Source organism: Eschscholzia californica, unplaced genomic scaffold (genome assembly GCF_041429995.1).
Source record: "Eschscholzia californica isolate CP2 unplaced genomic scaffold, dmEscCali1.0.p SCAF_2, whole genome shotgun sequence".
Lineage (NCBI taxonomy): Eukaryota > Viridiplantae > Streptophyta > Magnoliopsida > Ranunculales > Papaveraceae > Eschscholzia > Eschscholzia californica.
This window is the reverse complement of record NW_028238309.1, coordinates 51,244,664-51,269,055: the sequence shown is the minus strand read 5'-3', so window position 1 is coordinate 51,269,055 and position 24,392 is coordinate 51,244,664. Positions and strand designations below refer to the sequence as shown.

Here is a 24,392-nt window from a genome sequence, read left to right as displayed (position 1 = left end):
ATAGCAAGATGAATAGAGAGAGAAAGTCAAGGAGGAAGAAGACAGTAAAGTCCGCTCTGTTAAATTAAGGTTTTTCTGGTTTCATACAAAGATGAATAGCAAGCTTTTAAGGTTTAGTTTTACAATGTGGACTTTCTTTTTGCCGCCACAGGATTGTAAGAGCCGTTAGATTAGGTTCTAACCGTCAGATCAATAAGAGCTAGCAAATTAGAATTCTTTTATTCCAAGAATAATATTTTTATTCCATCTATAGTGAATTTTTTTTTTTGATGAACAATGTATAGTGAAGTTTCAACAACATTAGTGAATAACAAAAAATAAGCAAGTTTATTGTATTGAGAAACTTCCCAATTACTCAGATTTTTATCCCAATATTAATATTTTTATTCCATCTATAGTGAAATTTAGCTTCATTATAGATGCGAATATATATGTATATATATTTGAATTATTAAGCGTACCGACATAATGTACCGAAATAGTGTACCCAAGCGAATTGCATACCGAAACAACGTATCAAAAAAGTATACCCCAACGTACCGAATACTCTCAATCTAGCGTACCACGTACCGGAACGTAGACACGCATGAGCAAGCCCTCGTCAAAGCTATCAGAGAGGTGGATCTAACATAACACTGCCACCTAAGCCCAACACTAACCATAGAGATTGTTGGGAAGTTGACACGAGTCTCCTAGTTAGGCACCTTAAAACCTGTGCTAGCCCAGAAGCAAGCAAAGAGGTAGATCCGAGTCAACTAGCTCTGCTTTAGTCTCAAAACAGACTATCAAGGTCTACAAAAGTCAGCTCGACCAATATTTGTTGACTTCATGACAAGCAAAAGCGGACCGATATTTAGCGCAACAATCTTATCTTGGTCTACCAGTTCTCATATCCTACTCGACTTCTAGGCAACCAAGACTCACCTCTTACTCAGACACTCATCTACTCAGCTACCAGAACTAGTCTTTCGCCCGTCCTATACGTCGACTTGAAAGCATAGGTTGTTGATGTCCACCTAACGATTTCCTACCATGGGAATTTCTATAGTCTACAGTGGAACCAACGGGTTTAATTGGTGGTGGAATTATCTAGGCTTGTGCATAGAGTTGCCCTTTATGTGGATGGAATCTAGGGTATTTGAGGTGGAATAATCTTTTTGAGTCACAAAACTAAAATAAAATAAAATCTATTTTCATAAATGTTGCTTATTTGCTACCGTTTTTTTTAGTTTATACCCGACAAATCTCTGTTATGTTTCAAAGTTTTCAGAGCCAGCAACATCGGGAATTTTGGTCAAATGACCTTTGACCGGGTCAAATTTGTTAAAATGACCCTCATTTTGAGAAATTGGTCAAATGACCTTATTTTAGCCTGTTTGTTCCGTATTTGCCCCTCACTATAAAAGATTGTCTAGATAATCTAGACTATCTAATTTCCCCAAAACCAGAGTTTACTCTCTCTCTCTCTAGTCGACCGGAAAAGTGAAGAACGAGACTCTCTCATCTTTCTCATTCTCGGGCAATCTCTTTGAATCGAACAATCTTTCTCACGCAACACTCTTAATCGATCACTCTCTTTGATTCAGGTATTCCTCTATCTCTCTTAAAAATTGGGAACCCTAACCCCCAAATTTTATTTCCTAAAACCCTAGATTTTTTTGGAGCAAGCTCTAATAGGGTGTTAATGGAGGCTTCTAGGGCAAAATTTGATCTTCATCTCTCACATATTGTACGCAAACATCCCCCAAATTGTTGCAGCTGTTATTGTTTTGTTACTTGTCATGGTTTCTTATCAATCTAGCTTCCATGATAGTTGGTTTAATTGATGAAGAAATACTTGGTCTTTCATACCTAGTATTCTTTATCACCATCTCCTTCTGGTTCGATTAATCTTGATTTCATACCTTCACCAAAACATAATGGTTCTTTTGCATTTGTCAATGGCATTGAGGTCATCTCTATGCTCGACTTATTCGAACCTGCAGCTATGGTTGGATTTTCGGATCATTTGATCGATCCCCAAAATACCAATTTTCAGACTATGTATAGATTGAATGTTGGTGGACAGTATATACCACCAACTAATGATTCTGGACTTACTCGTACTTGGTACGATGATTCTCCTTACTTATATGGAGCTGCATTTGGTGTTACTAGTGATGATTCTAATAAAGTAAACGTTCGGTTCCCAGTGGATATGCCTAAGTATGTAGGTCCTTATGATGTTTATAGTACGGCGAGATCTATGGGTCCAGATTCTAAACTCAACCAGAACTTCAACCTAACTTGGGTTTTCCATGAAGAAATACTAGGTCTTTCTTTTGTATACTAGTAATTAGATCCTGAGTTCCTAATTAAGATGATTGTGTAAAGTTATGTTGTGATAAAATTATTACTTGGGAATGAATATTTATGTGTTTATAGAGGTGTATATTAATGTACATATTAGAAATTTAAGCATGTTTAATATTGATTTGGGATTTATTGGCTAGTTTTGTGACTTAATCATTTGAGAAGCTAGAAAAGTCATTAAGCAAGGGAATTCAGTTCAGTTAGATAGTGAAAAGGAGGAAGAGTTAGAGAAGAAGAAGGATAGTTAAGTTGAAATGCTAACCCAAGGTAGAGTAGAATGAATGAGAAACATGAGTGCCTAAAGTGTTGGTCCAATGAAGAGAAAAAGTTTGTATTTATTATGTTAATCTAATTAAGAAGATAAACTGAAAAATGTATAATATTACTTATGATATTATATGAAGTATGGGTTAAAAAGAAAAAGTGCAATCATATCGAATTCATCTTATGTGTTTTCAATTTACATGTTAAATTCATGTCATGTTTGTATGTATTTTAGAAGTTGGTATTAATTTTAGTACGTATACATAATGAACTTATCTTTGTTTTGTAGGGTAATCCGTAATGGAATCCGTGAGCATTTGGTTATTTCATGGTGGTAAATTAGAAAATGTGAATAACGAAATAAAGTATATTGGTGGTAAACAAGCCGGAATAGTTGTATCAGGCGGGACTACACTTAGAGAATTTCGTGAAGTTGTTAAAGATATAGTATGTGAAGATAGCACGACAAGTTTGGCAAAATTGAGTTTTATGGTTCCGGGGACGATTCAGAGTCCTTCACCTATGGAAATTCAGGTTGAGCGTGACTTCACATTTTTCTGGACACTTGTCAAAGGTAATTTCCCGAAGTGTATTCCATTGTATGTTACTATGGAAGGTGGTTCACACTCTAAAAACGTAGAAAAGGAATACCTAATACCAGAGGAAGTTCCTCAAAGAGAACAAGTGTGCTCGATAGATTTGAACATTCCATTCACTAACTATCCGACCACCTCACCAAACAGAACAGTTACAGAAGAACCTATGATCAGAAAAAGTGTTGAGGTAGGTGGAGAAGAAGAACCCGGAGATTTTAGACATGACCATTATTCTCTCGATGAAGAAGATTATGTGGTAGATTTGAGTTGTTCGGGTGTAAAGGAAGAACTCGCAGAAGAGTTAAAACCAGACATTTGTTCTAGAGAACAAGAAGACTATTTGTTTGATTTGAGTTGTTCTGAGATTTGGGAATATTCCGATGAAGTTAATTTTGATGTAGGGGGTGGATCATCTGATGATGTTGAAGTACTTAGTGAAAATCCATTTGGTAGAAGTGGTTGCGAGCAGGAAAAAGTTAAAGGTAAGGAGCCTTTAGAAGACTTAGGTACGGAAGATGTTGATGTGCCTATAATTGTTCCTTCTTTACATGATCTACCACCACTTCCGAGTAGTTTTGAATCTATGTGTAACATTTATGAAGATGAAGACGAAGGGTCAGGTTCAGGAAAGAAAGACTTGGGTGTGAAAGTGTATGAGGTATTTAAATGCAAGAGTGCATTAAAAGATAAGATGAGTTTATGGGCTGTCAGTGAAAAATTTGAGTTTCGAGTAAAGAAATCAACAAAGAGTTTCTGCTCAATAGCTTGTGCAGTTGAAGGTTGCAGGTGGAGTTTACGAGCAATTAAAATCGGCGAATCTAATTTCTTTAGGGTGTCTAAGTTTGAAGACACTCATAGTTGCAGCAAGATTGGCAACCTCCACCGTGTGCATAGACAAGCTACTTCTAGAGTTATTGGAGAGTTAATAAGGCACAAGTTTGTAGGAGTGAAACGAAAACACAAACCGCATGACATAATCCAGGACATACAAAACGATATTGGTATCACTATTAGTTACGATGTTGCTTGGCGGTCAAAAGAACGTGCGATTGATTTGGTGAGGGGGTCTCCTGATGAAGCGTATGCTGTATTGAGTAACTACTCAAATGAGTTGTGTCGGAGTAATCCAGGTACCATATGCCACATTGAAAAAGGTAACTCAAATCACTTCAAATTTTATTTTATGGCACTTGGTTGTTGCATACGTGGGTTTAAGGAATGCATTCGACCAGTTATTGTGATTGATGGGACCTTTTTGAAAGCTAAGTATCTTGGTACTCTATTTGTTGCTGCTGGTCTTGATGGAAACAATAACATATACCCAATTGCATTCGGCATTGGTGATTCGGAAAATGACGAGTCTTGGCCTTGGTTTCTATCTCATATACGTCGAGTTATTGGCGATGTTAACGACTTAGTCATTGTTTCAGATCGACATAGGAGTATTTTGAAAGGAGTTCGAAATGTATTTCCTAATGCAATGCACGGTACATGCATTTACCACCTTAGTAATAATTTGAAGGCAAAGTTTAAAAAAGATGATTTCCTTTCGTTATTTTTTAGAGCAAGCAAGAGTTACAAACTTTCAGAGTTTGAACGGATATTCCTTGAGTTGGATCTTGCTTTTCCAAACGTTGGTCGTTATTTGCGTGATGTTGGAGTTGAGAGATGGGCTCGTGCTTATGGGAGTAAGAGGCGGTATGATATCATGACATCAAACATAGCTGAAAGTTTTAATGGTTTGATGCGTGAAGCAAGGGAACTTCCTATCACACATGTCGTTGAATACATTAGAGCAACCATACAACAATGGTTTTTTGAACGTCGGCAACAATCTAGTACGAGGGAAACAATTCTAACCCAATGGGCAGCAGACAAGGTAACTTCACGGATGGAACAGGCAGCCCCATATTTCGTTATACCAATTAGTTCAACCGAGTTCCAGGTAAACTATGATCGTACAAGTGAAACAGTTGACATGCTTAATAAAACTTGCAGTTGTAGGGTGTTTGATCTAGAGCAACTACCATGTATACATGCTATCGCGGTTATTAAACGCGAGGACTTACACATTTACGACTATTGCAACAAATATTACTATCTTGAAACAGTGCGCAAAGCTTATGCCGAATCTGTGTTCCCCGTCACATCTCAATCGGGTTGGTCATGCCCAGACCTTCGTGATGATTCATTTATTAGACCTCCAACTACCAGACGTCGAGGAGGTAGACCAAAGATAGCAAGAAGAGAATCGCGCGGGGAGTCTTTACCAAGACAAAAGAAGACATGCAGTCGATGTCATCAATTGGGACATAATCGGAAGACTTGCCGTTCGAATGAAGCAGTTCCATCTTTTTGTCAGACCCTTCCTCTTTGATGTAATTGTAAAAACAAAATATCTTTGCTTGTTAAGTTTTTTACTACCTTAGTTGTGTATTTGTAGGTGTATAACACGAGTTATTTGAACAAAAGTATGCAGGTTCAACACTTAAAGGAACTTTGGTTAAATATTTTGGAGTGATTGTAGTACAATTTTGATGTATGCCACGATGAATGAATATGTATTTTTGATTTGCAATTATTATATAATTTGACTAGTTAAAATTTGTATACGAAAAGAGTCCACGAGAAAACGTGAATCACAGACTGAGTCTAGACTCCTGCAGTCTGAGTCTAGACTCCTGCAGTCTGAGTCTAGACTCCTGCAGTCTGAGTCTAGACTCCTGCAGTCAGAGTCTAGACTCCTGCAGTCTGAGTCTAGACTCATGCAGTCTGAGTCTAGACTGTTGCAGTCAGAGTCTAGACTCCTGCAATCGTCTTGTCATCATTGTTATCGTCTAAGTTACTTACAACCATGGAAAAACATTAATTTACGCCTTGGAATACCCACATACATATCAGTTTTCAAAAGTGCAACAAGTAAAAATGTGTACACACAACGAGAATTCAAAGATTATTTTTCTTCATCGACACAACAATTTTTGTCACAGTAGTTGTGATCTCTAAATCTTTTTTCTCAGCAATTTGAGCTAAATTTTCAAACATATTCTCCAGCTGGGCAATTTCGTCGTCCTTCAATTTCCCGTTAATTGAGATATTTTCATTAGTCTCAATTGTTCGTGATGTCTCGCCCTCATCCCACTTAAAATATTTGCAACGTGACGAGCAATTGAAAAAATACCTACCATGATTTTCATTGTTTTTGTTGACCCTTAACCATTGCATTACACCCTCTCCACACCTCGGACACATTTTTCTTGTAGGGCATTCAACCAATTTATGCCCAGCATCTCGACAACTGAAGCAAATGCCGTCGTTAAATCCTCCCATGACTAAGTAGAAGAAGATGATAAAGAAGTAGAATAAGAAGATTGATAGACTAGTAGTAATAACAACTTTGTAATAGATGCTATCACCCATTATTATAGTCAATTGGAAAATGAGATTTATGGATTCTCCAAGCTGCCATGTGAGTAAATAGTTGTTTGATTGACGTGTAAAAAGTTGATTGATTGAAAGGCTTTAGTTGTCTTATTACTTTAACATTTAGTGTATGAATCAGTCTAGACTCGTTCAGATGCAGTCTAGACTGAGTCATATAATAGTTTTTTTATCAAAATCTCCATCATTTTTATTCTTCACAATTGAATATCTGATTCTTAGATTTAGCTTGTCATTATTCTTTTTATAAACTTACCCAAAAAGTTGATTGATTGAAAGGCTTGAGTTGTCTTATTACAGTAGGTACTGAAATTATCGGCTCGACCCGTTCTTATTTTAAAAAATAAAACTTTACCTTTGATCAAAAAACTTTACGTTTAAAAAAAAACAACTTCAACTAACATGGGGTTTTTTTCACCCATTCAAAGAAGGGGCCCTTTAACCAAGCCAAGTCAAACGTGTTTTACCAAGTCAACGATAACATGGGGAGGCCTTTTAACAAAAACGGGGAGGCCTTTTAAAATCTTCCTAAATGTAATTCGGTTTGTTTTAACGTAATAGGCAACATCGATACAAAGTGGACATGTCTAAACATAGTCTCCAGTAGTCTAGACAGAGTCTAGACTCAGTCTAGACAGTGTCTAGACTCTGTCTAGACAGTGTCTAGACTCAGTCTAGACATTGTCTAGACAGAGTCCATACTTAAACGATTCATGAAATATTTGAATGCAGGAAGAAAAACTAATTGGAATATATGATTCATAACATATAAAAGACAAGAACCGAAATACAGACTTTTCCACAACCAAAGACTTGTCCACAAAAACCACAAGAAACGAAATTCAAACAAAAAGGCCAACTGTCTAGTAATAGACTTTTTTAGTCATCGATAGCATATTTGCCAAAATCAAAGATAAATATCAACAATATGTGATGAAGCTGACAAGGAGACAAAAGACCTCTCTATTCATGAGAGAAGGGAATCTTGTAGCGAAAACCCCCATCGAACGAATATGGCAGAAAACATATGCCAAAGGGTACGCGAAGTCCGATCAGTTGTAGTTACTCTTTGGTGTAGCAGAATTACACTTGGCTGACCTGGATATTGTGAGTAGACTGGAACCGCCAAATTGGTTGCTTCCCTCTCTGCACTAGAGCAACCTCTTCCCCTTTCTTTACCATCCCATGCTCCTGAACAAAAGACACCACATGTTTCAGACACACAAAATAATGAAATACTTCAACCTAAGAGATTTCACATTATATATGCAGAGAGAGAGAGAGAGATGCTACAAACTCTAATACTTCAAATTAAACTTCAACGATTTAAACATAAAAAACCAACTTGACCTTTGTTTGGATCGACTCAAGCACTCCAAAATGTAGCTCATCCACGTATCATTCAGGTGGATCGGCCAATCCCAACTCTTAGGACTTAGAGCTATAAGTAGAATAGGTGAAACTCAAAAAGATCCAGCAGGTCCGAAGCAAGGGAATTTATAGAGACAAAGTTATCGAGTTTCTCTTCTGTTTATCCCACAGCAGATTTATTAGTTCAATACTAGGAGTCGTAGTCCACTACACAACTCGGTCAACAGGGGAACTTGCTTAGATCTCAAGAAGGTCATGTAGAGGATTAGTGCACCAAATTAGGGCTCAAACTCCTTCACTCCTGTAACTACACATATAAGCAACACAAACTATACAACATTCATCAAGGAGCTCGGGATTCGACAAAAAAATTTAACCAACATCGAGCAGTGAGTTACGACAAAAAGAGATGCATGATTATCATGGTTATGTACCTAGTTTTAGTAATTCATTTTTTTCATGATAATGTACCTAGTTTCAGTAATATATGAAGTAATATGCTAACACACTAAGATTCCAACTCGTACCTTATCTGAGACTGTGGTAATTAAACAACTTTAAGCATAGGTTGCGTCGATATTCGGTTATATCATTCAATGACCAATCAGCTAATGGTTCTCCAGATGTTAGACAATCGAGTATCTTGAGTAAATAAAGTCCGCAGTCATCCCTGTGGTACAAATATGACAGTCCTAATTAGTAATAATACAGTTGTTAAGTGGCCTAATATAAGTTATAATAATATCAATTTGTGAGATAAACATTACGAGTTTTTTTGTTGCGGGACAAATTCAGCGTGTTCGACTGCCCATGGATTCTTCTTCACGGTTTTCTTTTCTTCTTCGTTGTCCTCCAACATTTTCATTAAAAATGGCAACATAGACTTTAAAAAACTCATACCCCTGGTCTCCCGTCGTCCCTCTCCACGATTTGAGTCGTACATTAAGATCTTTCTTTCTTTAAGGTGAACAACACCTAGGACCCAATGATTACCTTTACAATTAACCGGGAAATATATTTGGTTCAGCATCTTCCATGATTTGCTTCCTAGTGGAAGTTCTCCATTCAAATATTTCAAACATCTGGCTTCTTCGCCCGACAATGGATCTTTCCGAAAACGGGGTTTCTCGTGACGAGTTTGTAGTAGTTGCTTCGACAAAAAGAGGAGAAAACACAATATAAGTCATCAATATTAAATCATGTTTATAACCAAACTACTAAGAGTAGCAATGAAGATAACCAAAACACGAAAAGGGGCACACAATGAGTCTAGACTAGTTACAAGCAATACTGCTAAACTAAATAAAAAAGTTCTAAGCATTAACACTTAGTCCCACTTAGTCCCTAACGCATTTTGAAATCTAGGATACAAGAGATTGACAAAAGGAATGAAACAAAGGGTTATAAAAGATGACACACATGATACAAACACTTCGTAATACATAATAATCACAAACTTACAGAAAATAAGCAGTCGGTCGTTGTCCAATCCAACCCGAATCTTGAAGGGTCACAGTTTCTTCTTGTACGGTAGTAATGCAACCCAACATCAATTTGCTGCAACATATGAATGATAGTGATAATCAAGTCTTTCACTCTCTCATTAAATTAGACTACAAATTGTATAAATATAAACAAAAACATAACTCCAATAGTCCTATACCTCGCATGTCAACCAATGGTTCTGCATCCATAGCTCTTTAAACCATTTACCTTCTACGGTTGCAACGCCAACATTTATAAGTACGTTTGTTCTGTCAAAGGTACTCATGAGTCAAATATATAGCTATTATAATTATGAAGAGAAAATACATATTATAGTAAATTCTAAAATAGGTACTTACTCGTGCTTCTTCCATGCATGTACCCACGACATAAATCTAATAGTATCGTTGACGTCAAATGTTTCACGGACGTTACATTTTTTCCTTTTCATCCCTACGTAAGGTGATTTATTAATTTGAATGCTATCTCTGGGAGGTCTTAGGGCTACAGACGGATATTTTTTTAATAAATCGTCTACTTCCTTCACTCGAGCATCGTTAACACCATTTGCATCTTCATCTACCTTAAACACCTCACTAAACACGCTATATATCGTGTCTAATGACCCTTCGGTCGCATCCTAAAATATAAATAAATTAGGTAGAGGAATCAAAAAGAACCAATTATAATACTCTCATAACATAAACTTTTAGCGTTGCGTAAGTTTTATTACCTCCATCAAATCATTTTGCAATTGGGGGCCGGATTGACCTTCTCTCATCTCAGACACAGGAAATTTCTTCACTCCATCAACATCATCTCCCACCACATCTGTCGCAACCTACAAATTTTATTCAATAAATACCTTCTTTGTTCAAATGATTACAAATTCTAACACACGCATATATTTTACCTTTGTAGAACATTCATTTTCCATTTCATCAAGACGATCATCTACATCATTATCGCCTTTAGTATCCTGCAGTAAACCGATATGCAAACTCCTCAATATAATGAAATAGTTATGCAACTACACTACCAAATAACGTTACCTCCAGAGACAAACGGTCATGGAACTCTGAGAGCTTCTCCTCTGCATTGGTGTCTTCTACATCATCCTACGGTAAGCAATTTTATTGTATAAATACCTTGTATGATGTAATCTAAATATAGTTCAAACAAAAAAGGAAACTACTACTAATTAAGTACCTTTCTATCCATTTCGGACATAAGCTTCTGTGATTTCTCTTCCATATCTTCTTCAGATCTCTGTAATCCACCACAAACACATATTTTTTTTGATTCCCAATTTTTTATTATCTCGTCACGTCGACGAAGATCTTCTCTTAGGTCAAAAATCTCTTTCTTAAGTAGCTCGGTTTCGCTTCGTGGCCTCTCTAACTCTGAAGTCTCTTCTCTATCTTCTCCACCTTCTCTATCTTCTCCACCTTCTCTACTATAAGGTGTCACTTCCACCTAAAATCATTGGAAGATGAACATGTTAGTATAAGTAAATATAGGGTTACAAAGAATACGTGAATTATAAGAGGATTTGAGACAAACATCTTACATTTGGATCTACAAATTTTTTCCTTAATGATTCAAAAGTGGCAGGTTTGCATTTGGATTTCCACTTAACGATGGGAGGATCGCCATTCCCTCCAGCTTTTCGGTTTGCGCATTCTTCTGCAACGGTGGGTAGGCATTCGTATGCCCAAACCTGTAATCAATTAGAACAAAGACAATTTCACAAAGCTATTCTTTAATTTTAAAAACTTATTTGATTTGAACTCATTGTGTAAAACTAATAAAACTTAGAAAATAAAATCAAATAACATTACCAGAAATCCAAATGGGCAGCCACTCAAATAATAAGTTATTCCATTTTCCTTCTTCTCTTTCTTTGATTCCATTGCACGAGGCAATGCCTTCTTCAGGCAAGATAAAGTGCGTTGGAAAACCTTAGGACCCCATGGAAATTTATTGAATTTCTCTATATTATCCACCAACTCTATATGTTCTGTATCCACACTCGTCCTACGAGCATCTTTACCTAACAAAAAATAGTCTAGACAAAACAATAAACAAAGCTTAACCTTATCTACATCAACTTCACAGTCTTCAATACATCTCTTTAAGACTTCCTTGTTAATGCTTGACTCTTCAGAAAAGTATTTCTCTCTCAATGATACCTCCTCAAGAACTTCCTCCATGTCTTCTACAACCGTGTCTTCTTCATCTACTTTCTCATATTTCAACCCCATAATCTCAGAAAAGTCAACAACTGAAAACTTCAATTCCTTCTTACCCACGAAAAACTTCATCGAACCATCATCCATATCCGATGATTTAGTTTCACGCAGCAACATGTTATGCACAAGTACATAACAAAACTTGAGGTCATTTACATGTAAAAGATGTCCAAAACAACTTTCTTTGAACATTTGCATTTGTCTATCATTTGTCAAGTTATCTTTAACATATATCATATCCTCGATCCTTGAGATGCACGTCACTTTCGCACGTGGTGCTTCTTTAGTCTTTAACGGTAGGTTACGTGTCATCCTGCATAACAAATAAGAAATCATATTGTCAACCTCCAATTTTAGTACTAAATATAACTTACCCAAACAAAATTTAAACAAACACCATTTTACAATCACATATTGATGTGCATTCAAACACAATAGATTCCTATGAAGAAACATGTCTAAGTGAACAATATAATAAACATGTGAAGAAGCATATATAACACAATTTCATAATTCAGCAATCTCAATGGGAGTTATCCACACTTTTCTTAAGAACAACTATGAACATTATACACACTTTGCTTAAGATCAGACCATATAGCTTTATGTATTTATATGAGTTACTTAAGATAATACAATAACAACAATATATAATGAATGTTTGTATCCAGCTATCCAGATAAAGACGAGTCTGATTTGAAGAATGCAAGACAAACATACAACACCCAAGTCTCTTTCAGAATACCTCCCTTTTCTAAACCGAGTAAACCCCATAGCTAACAAGTGATTTTCAGTCTATTTCAGATCTATATGGAGATAAATTAATCCTTAGCCTATGATATTATGCACTTGCCCGAAATAGTCAATCAAGCACCCCAACTAAGAAAACAGGCAAACTATATCAACCCAAAGGGAGGTATAGTTTAAGAAATAAATAATCAGACCTATTTATACAGTGACAGGACGGACAGTATTTAGTGTAGAAACATACAAGAAATACAAGATAAACCTTGCATTTCAGCCGTCTCTAACTCTCTTTTTCTTTTTCATAATTCTGTTAATTAAAGTCAATGACAATGCAGAGTTTAGGCTAGTATCTACACTCTCTGTATGAAGTTAAAACTCTTACGAAGGAAGTTTAGTTAGAGAACCTAATTTAGTTCTTGGGTAAATGTGTGAAATAGCGATACATTCAAACACCATAGTCGGACTCATAACCCTAACTAAAGAATCCCATCACAGTGATTTGTATATCCTCTAAGTCTAAACTATACTGATTCATGTGTTTATGGCTCGGACGTCTCATATTTCCCACTTCACTAAGACAATATCAGTTTACCTAACAAACACAATAACACCAAACATGAAAATTTCAGTTGAAAGGTAATGGAATCATACCCTTGTTTGTATAAATAAATGATGAATAACTATGCCAAAACATGAACAAGTGACCAATTTGTGGGCACATTAAAAGGCAAAATAGATATCAAACACTTGCCACGAAATCCTCAGAAATTTTCCTACTTGTTCATTTCACTTTTCTTTAACTCCGTTCCTCAAAATTGCCAGCAAATAACATTTCTTTGTAAGCCAAAGGCAAAAGCAATCAAATTCATAGTGTTTATATGCATAATATACTTATGAGCTGAAGTATTCAAGTTCTCACAGACATTTCATCAAGCACAATGAGTGCACATTATCTAATCTTCTACCCTTATGATCTAAACCCTAACTGAATTACCTAAATGTGAAAGAACGAGTAGTTCAGATCAAAATAAAGGTTTTTCACATCAAAATCGACGGGAGAAAAAACCCTAAGTCCCCCATGTAATCATCAGAACGAGTGATACATACAAACAATTCAAATTTTGCCCTAGAAACCTCCATTAACACCCACAAACAACTTCTTCTATAGTAGAAAGCTTCACCCACAAACAACTTCTTCTATAGTAGAAAACTTCTTCAAAAAAAATCTAGGGTTTTAGGAAATAAAATTTGGGGGTTAGGGTTCCTATTTTTAAGAGAGATAGAGGAATACCTGAATGAAAGAGAGTGATCGATTGAGAGTGTTGCGTCAGAGAGAGAGTTCGATTCAAAGATATTGGCCGAGAATGAGAAAGATGAGAGAGCCTTGCCCCTTTACTTTTCCGGTCGACTAGAGAGAGAGAGAGAGAGAGTAAACTCTGATTTTTACAAAGATGAGAGATTGCCCGAGAATGAGAAAGATGAGAGAGAGAGAGAGTGATCGATTGAGAGAAAAAGATGAGAGATTGCCCGAGAATAATCGAACCAGAAGGAGAAAGATGATAGAGCCTTATCCCTTCACTTTTCCGTCGACTTGAGAGAGAGAGAGTAAACTCTGATTTTGGGGGAAATTAGATAGTCTAGATTATCTAGACAATCTTTTATATTGAGGGGCAAATACGGAAGAAACAGGCTAAAATAAGGTCATTTGACCAATTTGTCAAAATGAGGGTCATTTTAACAAATTTCACCCAGTCAAAGGTCATTTGACCTAATTTCCCCAGCAACATCAGTACTACAACAGTAGCAGAAGAAAAAGAAGAACGATAGAGAGAGAGAGAAAGAGAGATTTAGAGAAAGAAAATGCAGAGAGAAGGAGAGAACTTCAATACCTACAACTATGGGGAAGCAAAGTACTGGGACGCACGATACATACAAGAAGGTGGAGCCTTTGATTGGTATCAACGTTACTCCTCTCTCCGTCCCTTCTTTCAAAAGTTCGTTCCTTTCTCCTCTCGAATTCTCATGGTTGGTTGTGGAAATGCTGGTACTATTCTCTTTCACTTCCTTTCTTTTTATCTTCTTTTTGGTTAATTTGTTTATAATCTCAATCAGGATTAGGGTTTCTGATTTATCTTGAAGTTCAATTTTACCTCTTTTTTAATTTCGTTGACCAAGAGAGAGAGTGAGAGAGAGAGAGAATTAGCTATTTTGTTCTTCAAGAATTAACTAAAAATCTTAACTTTAAGTCAGGAATTTATCTAATACTAACTATTGAGAAAAGGGGATAAATTTGTTTGGTTAAATTTAAGCTTAATTTTAATTTTCACTTGATCTAATTATACCCTTTTAACAGATTGGGGGGATATAACTATTTTGGAAATTTTTAATTTTCTTCTTGTTCCCCCTATTGAGTAAAATTTGAGTTTATCTTCCACTAGTCAATAATTAAAATTCATTTTAGAAGTTCCTGGACTAATCTAGGTTAAAGGAATCTGTATAGCTTTCAAACTCTTTAATTAGGTTAATTGGGAGTCAGAATCTTTAGTTCCAAGAAGCTTGGGTGTAGATGGGGATTTGGGGCACAGTTGGTAAGTGGTTGTTGATAAACAAAACTACACAATGGCTCGGCGGCAGCTCAAATTCGTACACCGTTTTAGATATTCATGGAAGTAGAGTGAAACGTACCGTAGAAGAAGCCCGCACTAAGGCCAAGATGTACTATCTTCTGAAATCTTCATGAATTATGATAATACATTTGGCGGAACTTGGTTTTCAGTGTTCGTTAACTGCATCGCTCGACGAGTTGACACACTTAGGTGACTTTTCATTTTGTTATGTCTGAGAAGTCCCCTTGAAATCAAAGTGATTTGGTAATTGGTACAATTAGGGGGGGGGGGGGTGAAAGAGTGTCATTTGCATCAAATAGAGATCTTGGTCAATACCAAGTGGTATTGATATTTTTGTGTCAAGTTACAGAAGTACTGATTTTCGTGCATTATAAATGTTGTCATTTCTATGTATTGTTGGTTGGTGCTACATAAATTGTTTGAATATCGAATATTTTTTATGTGCAGTTATGTCAGAGGATATGGTGGCTGATGGATATGAAGATATTATGAACATTGACATATCCTCAGTGGCCATTGACATGATGAAGAAGAAGTATGAGCACATTCCTCAACTAAAGTGTATCCTAATCAAATAAACTATATATTGGTTCCTAAGGTCTACTTAATCTTCCAATACCTTTTGTGATTTAGAACTTTTGATGTCTGCTTTTGGTTTCCTTTATACATCTGACCAGACAAGACAATGGATGTTAGAGATATGAGTTTCTTTCCAGATGACTCATTTGACAGTGTTATCGACAAAGGTATTGTCTTTGACCACTTACTCTGAAACATTGAAAATTGTACATTAACTTAATGGGTGATAAACTGATGTTTCATTCTTGGCTTTCTCTGACATATTAAAAATATGCTCGTGTCAATCTTCCATCTAGGCACTCTTGATTCTTTAATGGTAAGGTTCCTATTTCGTTTGGCTTTATGATTCACAATTTGTTTATAGTCTTGTTCTGACACGTTATTATTGTTTTGGATTCCAGTGTGGTACGGATGCTCCACTTAGTGCTGCCCAAATGCTAGGTGAAGTGAGCAGGTTTAGGCTTCATTACCTGAGGAGATGAATAGTAATTATTATAGGAATTAATAGCTTAATTTCCACGGGCTCTTTGTTGTTTCCTTTCGTACTTTCTCTAACATTAGGCTTCGCTTGCCTGTAGGCTTCTTAAACCCGGAGGGATCTATATGTTGGTACAAAATTAAACCTGAAACTCTATTCTTATCCTTCTTTGTTTCTTATTTGATGATTTGGGAAATTGAAAGTGGAGGGTTTTGCTATTTACAGATAACTTACGGTGATCCGGCTGCTAGGATTCCTCACTTAAGTCGACATGTATATAATTGGCAAATTACACTATACGTCAAACGTAAGTTTCTAACTTCCTTTTTTTTCTGTCTTTTTCGCTTCTTTGTATTATTTATTTTTTGTTTACATGTTTTTCAATATAACATATATTTAGCAGAAAGTAGTACTCTAAGTCTTTAGTTACATCTCCTTTGATCTTTCAACTAAATGGATATTCCCTTTTAAACTCTGCTTTTCCATTTTCTTTGTGGCTGGGTTGTTCTTACTACTAACTAGCCTGAGATGTTTTAACGTAATCCAAAATATTTGCATATGAATTGTCATAGGATTATTAAGTGGAGTAGTTATCGTTGAGTTTCATTGTGAAACATCAGTTCGACCATTCTATTCTCATCTTTTTGACAGAGAAATAAAATGTTTGGAACTTAAAAAAGTTTCAGTTTGAAACCGCGGAGCTTTTTAAGTTTCATGGCTGATTGAACTTTGAAACGAAGAAGTCTCTTGGTTACATAATTTATCAATAAATATATGAATGTTTGTTTGAACCAATAAATATCACAGTAACAAACATTTAAGAAGTTTTATCAGAGCCAGTAACCCGATAACTTGCTGAAAACCTCGAACCACATTTTGCTTTCCCTGATAGTATAAGACCGTAGTTACAATATGTAGTGAGTAGTGACGATAAAATAGGGTTACTTGAACTCCCTTCTCGTGAGTAGTGAAAAGCTGTACCATGGTTCATAACATAAACCATTTAATCAGGTAGATACTATTCTTCTTAAAGGATGATTTTCTGCTAACTCTTTGTTCAGGAGTACGAATTCTGATATATGAAATATCACAAATATCAACAATCTGTAAAAGGTTTTTTTGCTGTTTTTGCCCCTTTTATTATATAGGTAACTATATAAGATTATCTATACCGAATGAGACATTACTCCCATGAAGTAATCCTGGCTAATAGAGAATTCTTTTGTTTCAGTACTTTTAACTGTTAGAAAGATGACTCAAGGAATAAGTCTCCAAATCCGCCCTCAATTCATGGAAATTTTAATTATGAGTCTCGCTGACACTCATATTAATCCCTTGATCCTGAGGTGCATCATGATATATTGAATGACTCAATCATTTCTCTATGTTATGAAAGGATGCCACGATTAAACTAAATGCTGCATTTTGGCTACTTTCATTTTTCATTTTGTTTTAAACAATATCTACTTCTGATCTCTTGCAGCCAGACCAGGATTTGAGAAAACCAGTGCTGATACTAGATCATTCATGGAACCTGTGCCTATCTCAGAGACTGGCCGATTTCCTGCAGATTTTGTTCTGGAAGATCCAGAGTCTCACTATATTTATGTATGCCAAAAAATAGAAGAATCAATAGATGTCAGCAGTGAAACTCTCCCATTAGAGAAGGAAACTGCCGTACTTCAATAACACAGGTTTCGACGACACAAAGTATCAGTCAGTATACTCCGAAAGCCTCAATAATGTCATCTTCCTATTCATTGTGTCGTACTTGTGTTGTAGTTGTAAGACTACTTTTGAGTTGCAGGTCTTCATAAGGTGCAGAATTTTCTTCACCAAAAACCTGAACTAAAAACAGTTTTTTCTCGTTTGTTGATTTCGGTTTTGAAACAGTTTTGTATTTGTACTATGAATTCATACCTATTTTTTCTTGAAACTTCGAATAATTGTGTACTCAAATTTAAGAACAGCTTCATGTACTTCTTTTGAACTTTACCAGTATTCCGTGTCTCTATGCTTCTTTTCCTTTTATTTTTTGTAACTCTCCGAGTCAATCTCTCTGGTCCAGTCAGAAGAATGGCGGAAGCTGATTAATGTAATCAAATTTCGAGATATTTTGGTCGAAATGACCAAAATTTTGATCAAACCCGAAATTTAACCAAGTTTCTCTTCACAGAGTCTTGTCAAGGAAATAATTCGGTCATTTCATTCAGCAAGAGGAGAAGACAACCCTTAATAGGCTGGAAAAACATATGCCCTGGAGCGCTGGAGCCCCTCCATTCAATCCTTATTCTTCTCAGAGTTGGATTTATCGTACATACCTTTTAGCAGTAGCGTCACCATCGAACTTTACCAGTTAATCCAGTTCGGCATTTACGCTTATTCAATGTTCCGGCATTGTCACTACTTATTTTAACATAATATATGTGTGTTATATATATATATATGGTTTTGCAGAACCCAACGGTAAGATTGGTTGATTTGTTTTTTTGCATATGACAGAGAAGAGAAAAGAGAGCCAACTTTATATGGGCATGTGGGGTCCCGGCCTTCATGGGCACAACTCTATAATATAAGGAGATTTGTACTTTGATTTGCAGCAAACATCACCTTTTTTTTAAAGCCTAAAATGTTGGGTTCCCTTCTCACTTCTCTTCATGTGACTATTATGCCTACTCTTTAGTTTCATGTCAATTGCATTAAAGATAAGATTCAAGATAAGCACAATTCTAAAGTCACCAACTAAGAGAATGAGGAAAAAGAAGGCTACACAAACCCTAGATAAACACCTAAAGTACCGAAATTTGTTAGTTTGGCGGTACGTGAATTGTTGATCTCGGACCGATCTGCATTGTGACCGCTTTAAGTTCATGTGCTATGCTAATGGTCTATCTATAAATCGCTCCTTCCACAATTCTTTTTGTTAGTTGACGCTACATGAATTGTTCATCTTGCACCAATCTGTAATGTGACTGCTTTAAGTTCACGTGCTATGCTAATAGTCTACTTATAAATCCATCGTCCACAGTTCGTAATTTGGATTTAAGGTTGTAGCTAGGATGGGCAATTGTTGGCAAGGAGCAAAACAAAAAATGTTCGAGTCAAAATGAATAAAAAGAATTGGTTATTATTATTTCGCCCAAACACAATAATTGACCTAAATTTTGAGTTCCATTACTAGTTTTGTACATCAAAAAGAATATCTACATACATTTACCTTTCCCATCTTCTTCTTGTATTGAGCATGAAATTCCAAACAATAAAACCAAAACTATTTTGAATTGATGTTTTTCTCTTTTTTAAGGTTATCCATGAATTTCTATTGATTTAGGTTGCATTCTAGTATGAACTCTGCAAGTTCCTCCTTGATATATAATCATAAGCACGAACTAATCGCTTCCGAAATCTATGAAGATCTAAGTTCACATTTTGTCCATCTAGATATATCTTCTTAGTATACTCCCATCCTTTCGCGTTAACACTTTCTGGGTCAATTAGGATCGGATCGTTCTTTTTGTAGTTCCCATATAAAGAGCTCTCCTTCGGAAGGATCTTATAAGGAATGTACTTAAGTCCAAGCTTTATTGATGGATCTCCGTAGTAAGTTTCAGCAGCCCAATCAGTTCCAAGAGGTATAACCTGAATGAACACGGAACTTGGCCTCATGAAGAGGAAATGAGTCATGGCAGCTCCATGAACACCGATCATAACATCGCTAGAATTCAAAACCCGATATATTCTTACTAGTTCTGTTCTTGGAGTGGGTTTCAATACTTCAACTTCAAACCCAATTCTCTCGGCTAATTCCACCATTGAATCTTCATTTGTTATGGACCTCGATCCATTTCGAGATATGATTACTAGTTTCGGTCTCTTTTGTTCTTCTTGTTTCAACAACTGAGGTGAAGAAGTTTCTGCTTTTAGTTTTTCTTGTTCAGATTGAATCATTCCTGTAATTCTTGGCCTATACGACAAATCAAGAAGGTTCCGAAAATCTCTGATAGACTTGTTCTTGTCTGACATTAGTGAACGATTGACAGTGAGTTCGTCGTGAATTTGAAGACCAACAATGGCTTCAGGAAAGCAATGAGTTCTATTATCTTTTCTGTAATCGATAATCGGGTAATCTGTAAGTTGAGATAGGATTTCACTATACTTTGTAATCCACCATTCATGATATTCGAGAACAACGAAAACTACTTGCTTGTTCAAGTGTTGTGAAGTGATATATAAAGGAAGAATTCCATCATTGAATTCATGGTAAACATTTCCAGTATACCCACCAGTCGAAAACACAATAGCAGGAACAGAATGTTTTACTTGACAAGGATTTGAATCTTTCTTCTTCCCAAGTTTCGATTTTTTCACAACAATTAGGTCTAATTCATCAATGGTATCCATCACATGTTTCTCCCATTTTCTAGAATAAGGTCTAATCTTTTCATGATGCAAGTGTTCATCTTGTTCAAACCCATCTCTTTTCTGTAATCTTCTTCCTCCATTGCTGATATTGTTTGAAGAGTACAAAAAGATTGAAGATGAAACAGAGGAAGTTCTTATATCCCCTTTCATGAAACAAACATCTGATCTAATACTTCTTCTATCACAACAAATAGTACCTAAATAAAACCCAAAACAAAAAACCAGTTAAAATCACAGATTCATAGAAAAAAATGGGTTTTTTAGAATCAATCTAAAATGGGTTTTTTTTAGATTCAATCAAAAATGGGGTTTAGGATTTGAAGTTCAAAAAGCAAGAAAACCCACTAACCAGAAGCAACTGAAGAACAAATAGGAACATATTCCTGAGCTGAATCAGTAAAGAAACCATCATTTCCAACAGCTAGAGTATCTGCAAGTAAGTAACAAGAGCATGAGAGATGAACAGAGAAATAGAAACCCTTGAGAGTTAGAGAGAGAAACACAAGTACTTACAAAGATTGAAAAGCTGAGGAGCAAAGATTAAGCAACAAGAGAGAAGGACTAAGAAGAAGAGAAAAACAAATTTGGGTCTTCTATAATGATAAATAGTATTAATATTTCCAAACTCAAAGATAAGAGTTTGTGATTCTTCATCTCCTTGTTGTTTAACTAGTAAACTATTCTTCTTCATTAAGTGATGATGATAACGTTGAGGCCTTGCCATCTTTCTTCTTCTTCTTCTTCCTCTGAGAGAGAGAGTATTGATTGCTATGAAGTTCAAATTTTAGTGGGTAAGTCTGAAAAAACTGATACCAATAAGATGAAGAAAGAATAAAGCTGGGTGAGATATACTACTGTACAAGTTGTTTCTTGGGAGAAGAAGAAGAGAGAGAAAGGTGCAATGGGGATGAGAGAGAAAGGTGCAATAGGGTGGTCATTTAAAGGCTGTATTTGGGTTGGAGAAGGTCAAAAGAACTAAAGAAGCGTGTTTGAGTGTGAGATTATGAGTTGGGTAGTTTGGTACTTTGGGTAGTTCCTTGTTGAAAGAGTATTGAAAAAGGATGATTATTTTTGGGAATTGGAGGAGAGTCTTATTTGGAGGTTTAAAGGCAAAATAAGGAATTGAGGAAGAAAGTTCTTCCATTTTTTCTCTCTTTATTGGGTTAATTTAGTTTCACCCCCAAATATGACTAACCGTTTTAAACACTCATATGTTGTTTAAGTTATCGTTTTAACTTTTATGGCTAAGTTAATTCTTATTTGCTTTTCAATTTTACTCATAAGTTATTTTACACATTCTTTTCTTTATCTTCTCTTTTTATACTTTCTCTCCTTTTTTTTCATGTTTTGATAATTTGAGAAGCCTTGAAAAAGTGTTTATTTCACTGAACTTTCTTTATTCTAATAAGTATTCTGTCAACAGTATCATGTGAAAGAAGATAGAGGGAAAGGGAAGATGAGAGGGGCAAGAGAAAGAAGAAAACGATGGAAGAGAATAATTAAATAGGTGGCAAGGGTAAAGTTAGGAAGAAGATATTTGAGCTATTAGTGTGACGGGGCCAAAATGGTATTGCTCATATCTGGAGGGGCAAAACGAAATTAATCTTTATTGGAGCCCTTGGTTTCATTAATAAAGGAATTTAAAAATGGAATCCGTTTTTGGACCATTTGGGACCATTCACGTGTTAGAACAGCTGGTTATTGATTTTGGACGCGGATACTGTATACTGATCCAATGGTTCTAAATTACGAACAAAAGGAATTTATAAAAATTGAGTTCACCCAAATTTTGCCAAATTAGTGACCGACTGAAAATTTGGAAACTATATTTGTCCACTAAGCCAACTTAACCCCTAAGTTATGTGTTTTGTTAGTGAAATTTATGGTTGAATATTTTCATTTCTTTTTCACTCTTCATTTAAAAGGTTTCCCTCCTTGTCCCTTCCTGTTTTTACTCGTCGGCAGTTGGTCGACCTTCAGTTGAAGATAATAATAATAATAGTAATAATTTTATTTTAACTTTGATTTTTGTTTTACTCTCTTCTTCTTCACCCCTTTCAGCATCACCATCTTCTTCTCTCTCTATCTCTCCAGATCTTCAGGTCAACATCAAAGGAGATTGGAAAAGTTTTTCCAGTGAAGAAAATGATTGGAGTAAGAGCATAATGTGGGCTTAAAGAACAATATTTTGAGAATTTTCAAATTGTTAAAAGCAGGGTCGGAACCAGAACTAAAGACTAAGGGAGCCAAACTAAAAAAGAAACAGAGAAGTCTTAAAACTAAGTTCACAATTTAAAATCCATGTTGTCTCAAGGGATAGAACTCAGATCACATAGGTTATAACAACACAATCCTACCAAAAAGCCTTCAAAACTTTCTTGTTATATTTTGCGTATTCTTTATACTAATACTGTGATCCTTGTGAATAATGGTTGTACATCAGACCACTACGTCTAGGTCGAGGGAACCATGGCCCCCTCAGGCCTTGTTGTAGTTCCGTCTTTGGTTAAAAGGATGAAAACAATTAAAGAAAGTAGAAAGATATTTGGGAGGTTTTCTTTCGGTTTTCAAAAGGTAAATCTTTTGTTGATGTTTATGATCGTGTTTCTAGTAAGACTACTTTTCTCTATAAAAAACTTACCAGATCTTTTCTCTTACTCATTTTAGATTTGATAGAGATTCAAGCTTTCGCAAGAAACTCCATCAATGGATCATTTCGAGAATCCTATAAGAAGGTCTTGGCGAACAAATCTTTCGTGAGAGGAAGGATCTGAAAATAAATTTTTATAGGCTATGAAGATTAACAATAAGAGATAAACATAGTTTAATGAAAAAGTAGAATTATTTCACTGAAATTAGGAACTATGAGTAGTTTTTTGTCTCAAGTTAGAGAGAGAGAAAGTTGTTGGGTTTTGTACGTCTCTAAGACTACATATCATCTAACTAATGTTGTAAGCGGATTCTCAATCATCATATGATTAACACTAGTTATCGAGGATCGCATGCAAGAACTAATAATGAACTAGATTCATAAAGAGAATACTTGGATTCCCTTTTCTCGAATTATATTTCAACACCTTTATCCCGAAGATGAGAGCTTCATATGTAGCTCCTCTACTTGAGACACCCGAACAAATAACTTGATCTCCCTTCTTTGTTATCTGCTACAACTCTATTGAAGGTTGAGAAGAAGAACCATTCTTTTTTTGACTCCCTAGATAGATTGGGAGCTTTTTCTCTAAAACGCTATCTCTCCACTTAGTTGTATATTGTGAGAGAGAATCTGTTTTCTCTTGAGAAGAATCCAACAACTTTTTCTGAACTCTAATGACCCTTATACAGAGAAACCCTAATAGGAGTCTCACTCAAATTAGGTTTCAATAAGAGTCCCAGAAAAGATAAACTGTCAGAACTCCTTCTGACCCGAATTAGGGTTTCAACCCTAATATGGTGTGTCCGGCCACTTAAGCCCATTATGGGCTTACACTGGCCGGCCCACCCACCTTATATGGCCGCACAACCTATAAGTGGGTTTTACCACTTTTCGGGCTTCTATTTCGAGCCAGATCCGTTTTATCCTTTTGGCATTATCAGACTGGATCATATCCATCTATAAGCAAGCTCCCACGAGTCAACTCTCTCCGATCAAGCTACCACTCTTTGGTGTAACCCGTTGTAGGATTCAGTCTATGTTAGTCGCGGATTACCGAAGTGATCCGACGATCGTAAGCGGCTTCTAGCTAAGCATTGCGATCCCTAATTGGCTTCCGGATAAAAT

General features: G+C 35.9%; 3 protein-coding genes across 4 annotated transcripts; 1 reads left to right on the top strand and 2 right to left on the bottom strand.

The window, feature by feature from the left end:
* Window positions 1-1,087: 1,087 nt before the first annotated feature.
* LOC147558790 (S-adenosyl-L-methionine-dependent methyltransferases superfamily protein) lies at window positions 1,088-18,204 on the top strand. 2 transcript variants are annotated; one of them, XM_086660462.1, is made up of 9 exons: window positions 1,088-1,293; window positions 14,299-14,552; window positions 15,583-15,696; window positions 15,813-15,881; window positions 16,011-16,030; window positions 16,116-16,168; window positions 16,293-16,323; window positions 16,418-16,499; window positions 17,676-18,204. In XM_086660462.1, exons 2-9 carry the CDS (start codon window positions 14,369-14,371, stop codon window positions 17,879-17,881), a joined length of 759 nt encoding a protein of 252 aa, XP_086516588.1. In that variant the 5' UTR covers window positions 1,088-1,293; window positions 14,299-14,368; the 3' UTR covers window positions 17,882-18,204. The 2 variants fall into 2 exon arrangements, with proteins under 2 accessions (XP_086516588.1, XP_086516587.1); XM_086660461.1 differs by having other exon boundaries at window positions 1,230-1,275; window positions 14,290-14,552.
* On the bottom strand, window positions 7,516-11,773 carry LOC147558791 (uncharacterized). Its single transcript, XM_086659110.1, has 12 exons — window positions 11,351-11,773; window positions 11,080-11,229; window positions 10,719-10,985; window positions 10,562-10,627; window positions 10,423-10,488; window positions 10,243-10,350; window positions 9,869-10,149; window positions 9,688-9,778; window positions 9,486-9,581; window positions 8,792-9,174; window positions 8,552-8,694; window positions 7,516-7,844 (listed from the first exon to the last, which is right to left on the bottom strand). The coding sequence occupies exons 1-11, from the start codon at window positions 11,771-11,773 to the stop codon at window positions 8,553-8,555; spliced, it is 2,073 nt and encodes a 690-aa protein (XP_086515236.1). The 3' UTR covers window positions 7,516-7,844; window position 8,552.
* A 1,095-nt stretch (window positions 18,205-19,299) lies between the features above and the next one.
* Window positions 19,300-21,771, bottom strand: LOC147558789 (Glycosyltransferase family 61 protein). The gene is made up of 3 exons (XM_086660460.1): window positions 21,128-21,771; window positions 20,964-21,044; window positions 19,300-20,811 (listed from the first exon to the last, which is right to left on the bottom strand). The coding sequence occupies exons 1-3, from the start codon at window positions 21,336-21,338 to the stop codon at window positions 19,532-19,534; spliced, it is 1,572 nt and encodes a 523-aa protein (XP_086516586.1). The 5' UTR covers window positions 21,339-21,771; the 3' UTR covers window positions 19,300-19,531.
* Window positions 21,772-24,392: the final 2,621 nt, after the last annotated feature.

Coding starts and splice junctions, on each gene's coding strand:
- LOC147558790 (XM_086660462.1), top strand. CDS start 14,369: ATGCAGAGAGAAGGAGAGAACTTCAATACCTACAACTATGGGGAAGCA. Junction 15,882..16,010: donor TGACAGTGTTATCGACAAAG/GTATTGTCTTTG, acceptor TCTTCCATCTAG/GCACTCTTGATTCTTTAATG. Junction 16,500..17,675: donor AATTACACTATACGTCAAAC/GTAAGTTTCTAA, acceptor GATCTCTTGCAG/CCAGACCAGGATTTGAGAAA.
- LOC147558789 (XM_086660460.1), bottom strand. CDS start 21,338: ATGGCAAGGCCTCAACGTTATCATCATCACTTAATGAAGAAGAATAGT. Junction 21,045..21,127: donor TCCTCAGCTTTTCAATCTTT/GTAAGTACTTGT, acceptor ACTTACTTGCAG/ATACTCTAGCTGTTGGAAAT. Junction 20,812..20,963: donor TTGTTCTTCAGTTGCTTCTG/GTTAGTGGGTTT, acceptor GGTTTTATTTAG/GTACTATTTGTTGTGATAGA.
- LOC147558791 (XM_086659110.1), bottom strand. CDS start 11,773: ATGGGGTTGAAATATGAGAAAGTAGATGAAGAAGACACGGTTGTAGAA. Junction 11,230..11,350: donor GCTGCCCATTTGGATTTCTG/GTAATGTTATTT, acceptor AATTGATTACAG/GTTTGGGCATACGAATGCCT. Junction 8,695..8,791: donor GTCCCGCAACAAAAAAACTC/GTAATGTTTATC, acceptor TTTGTACCACAG/GGATGACTGCGGACTTTATT.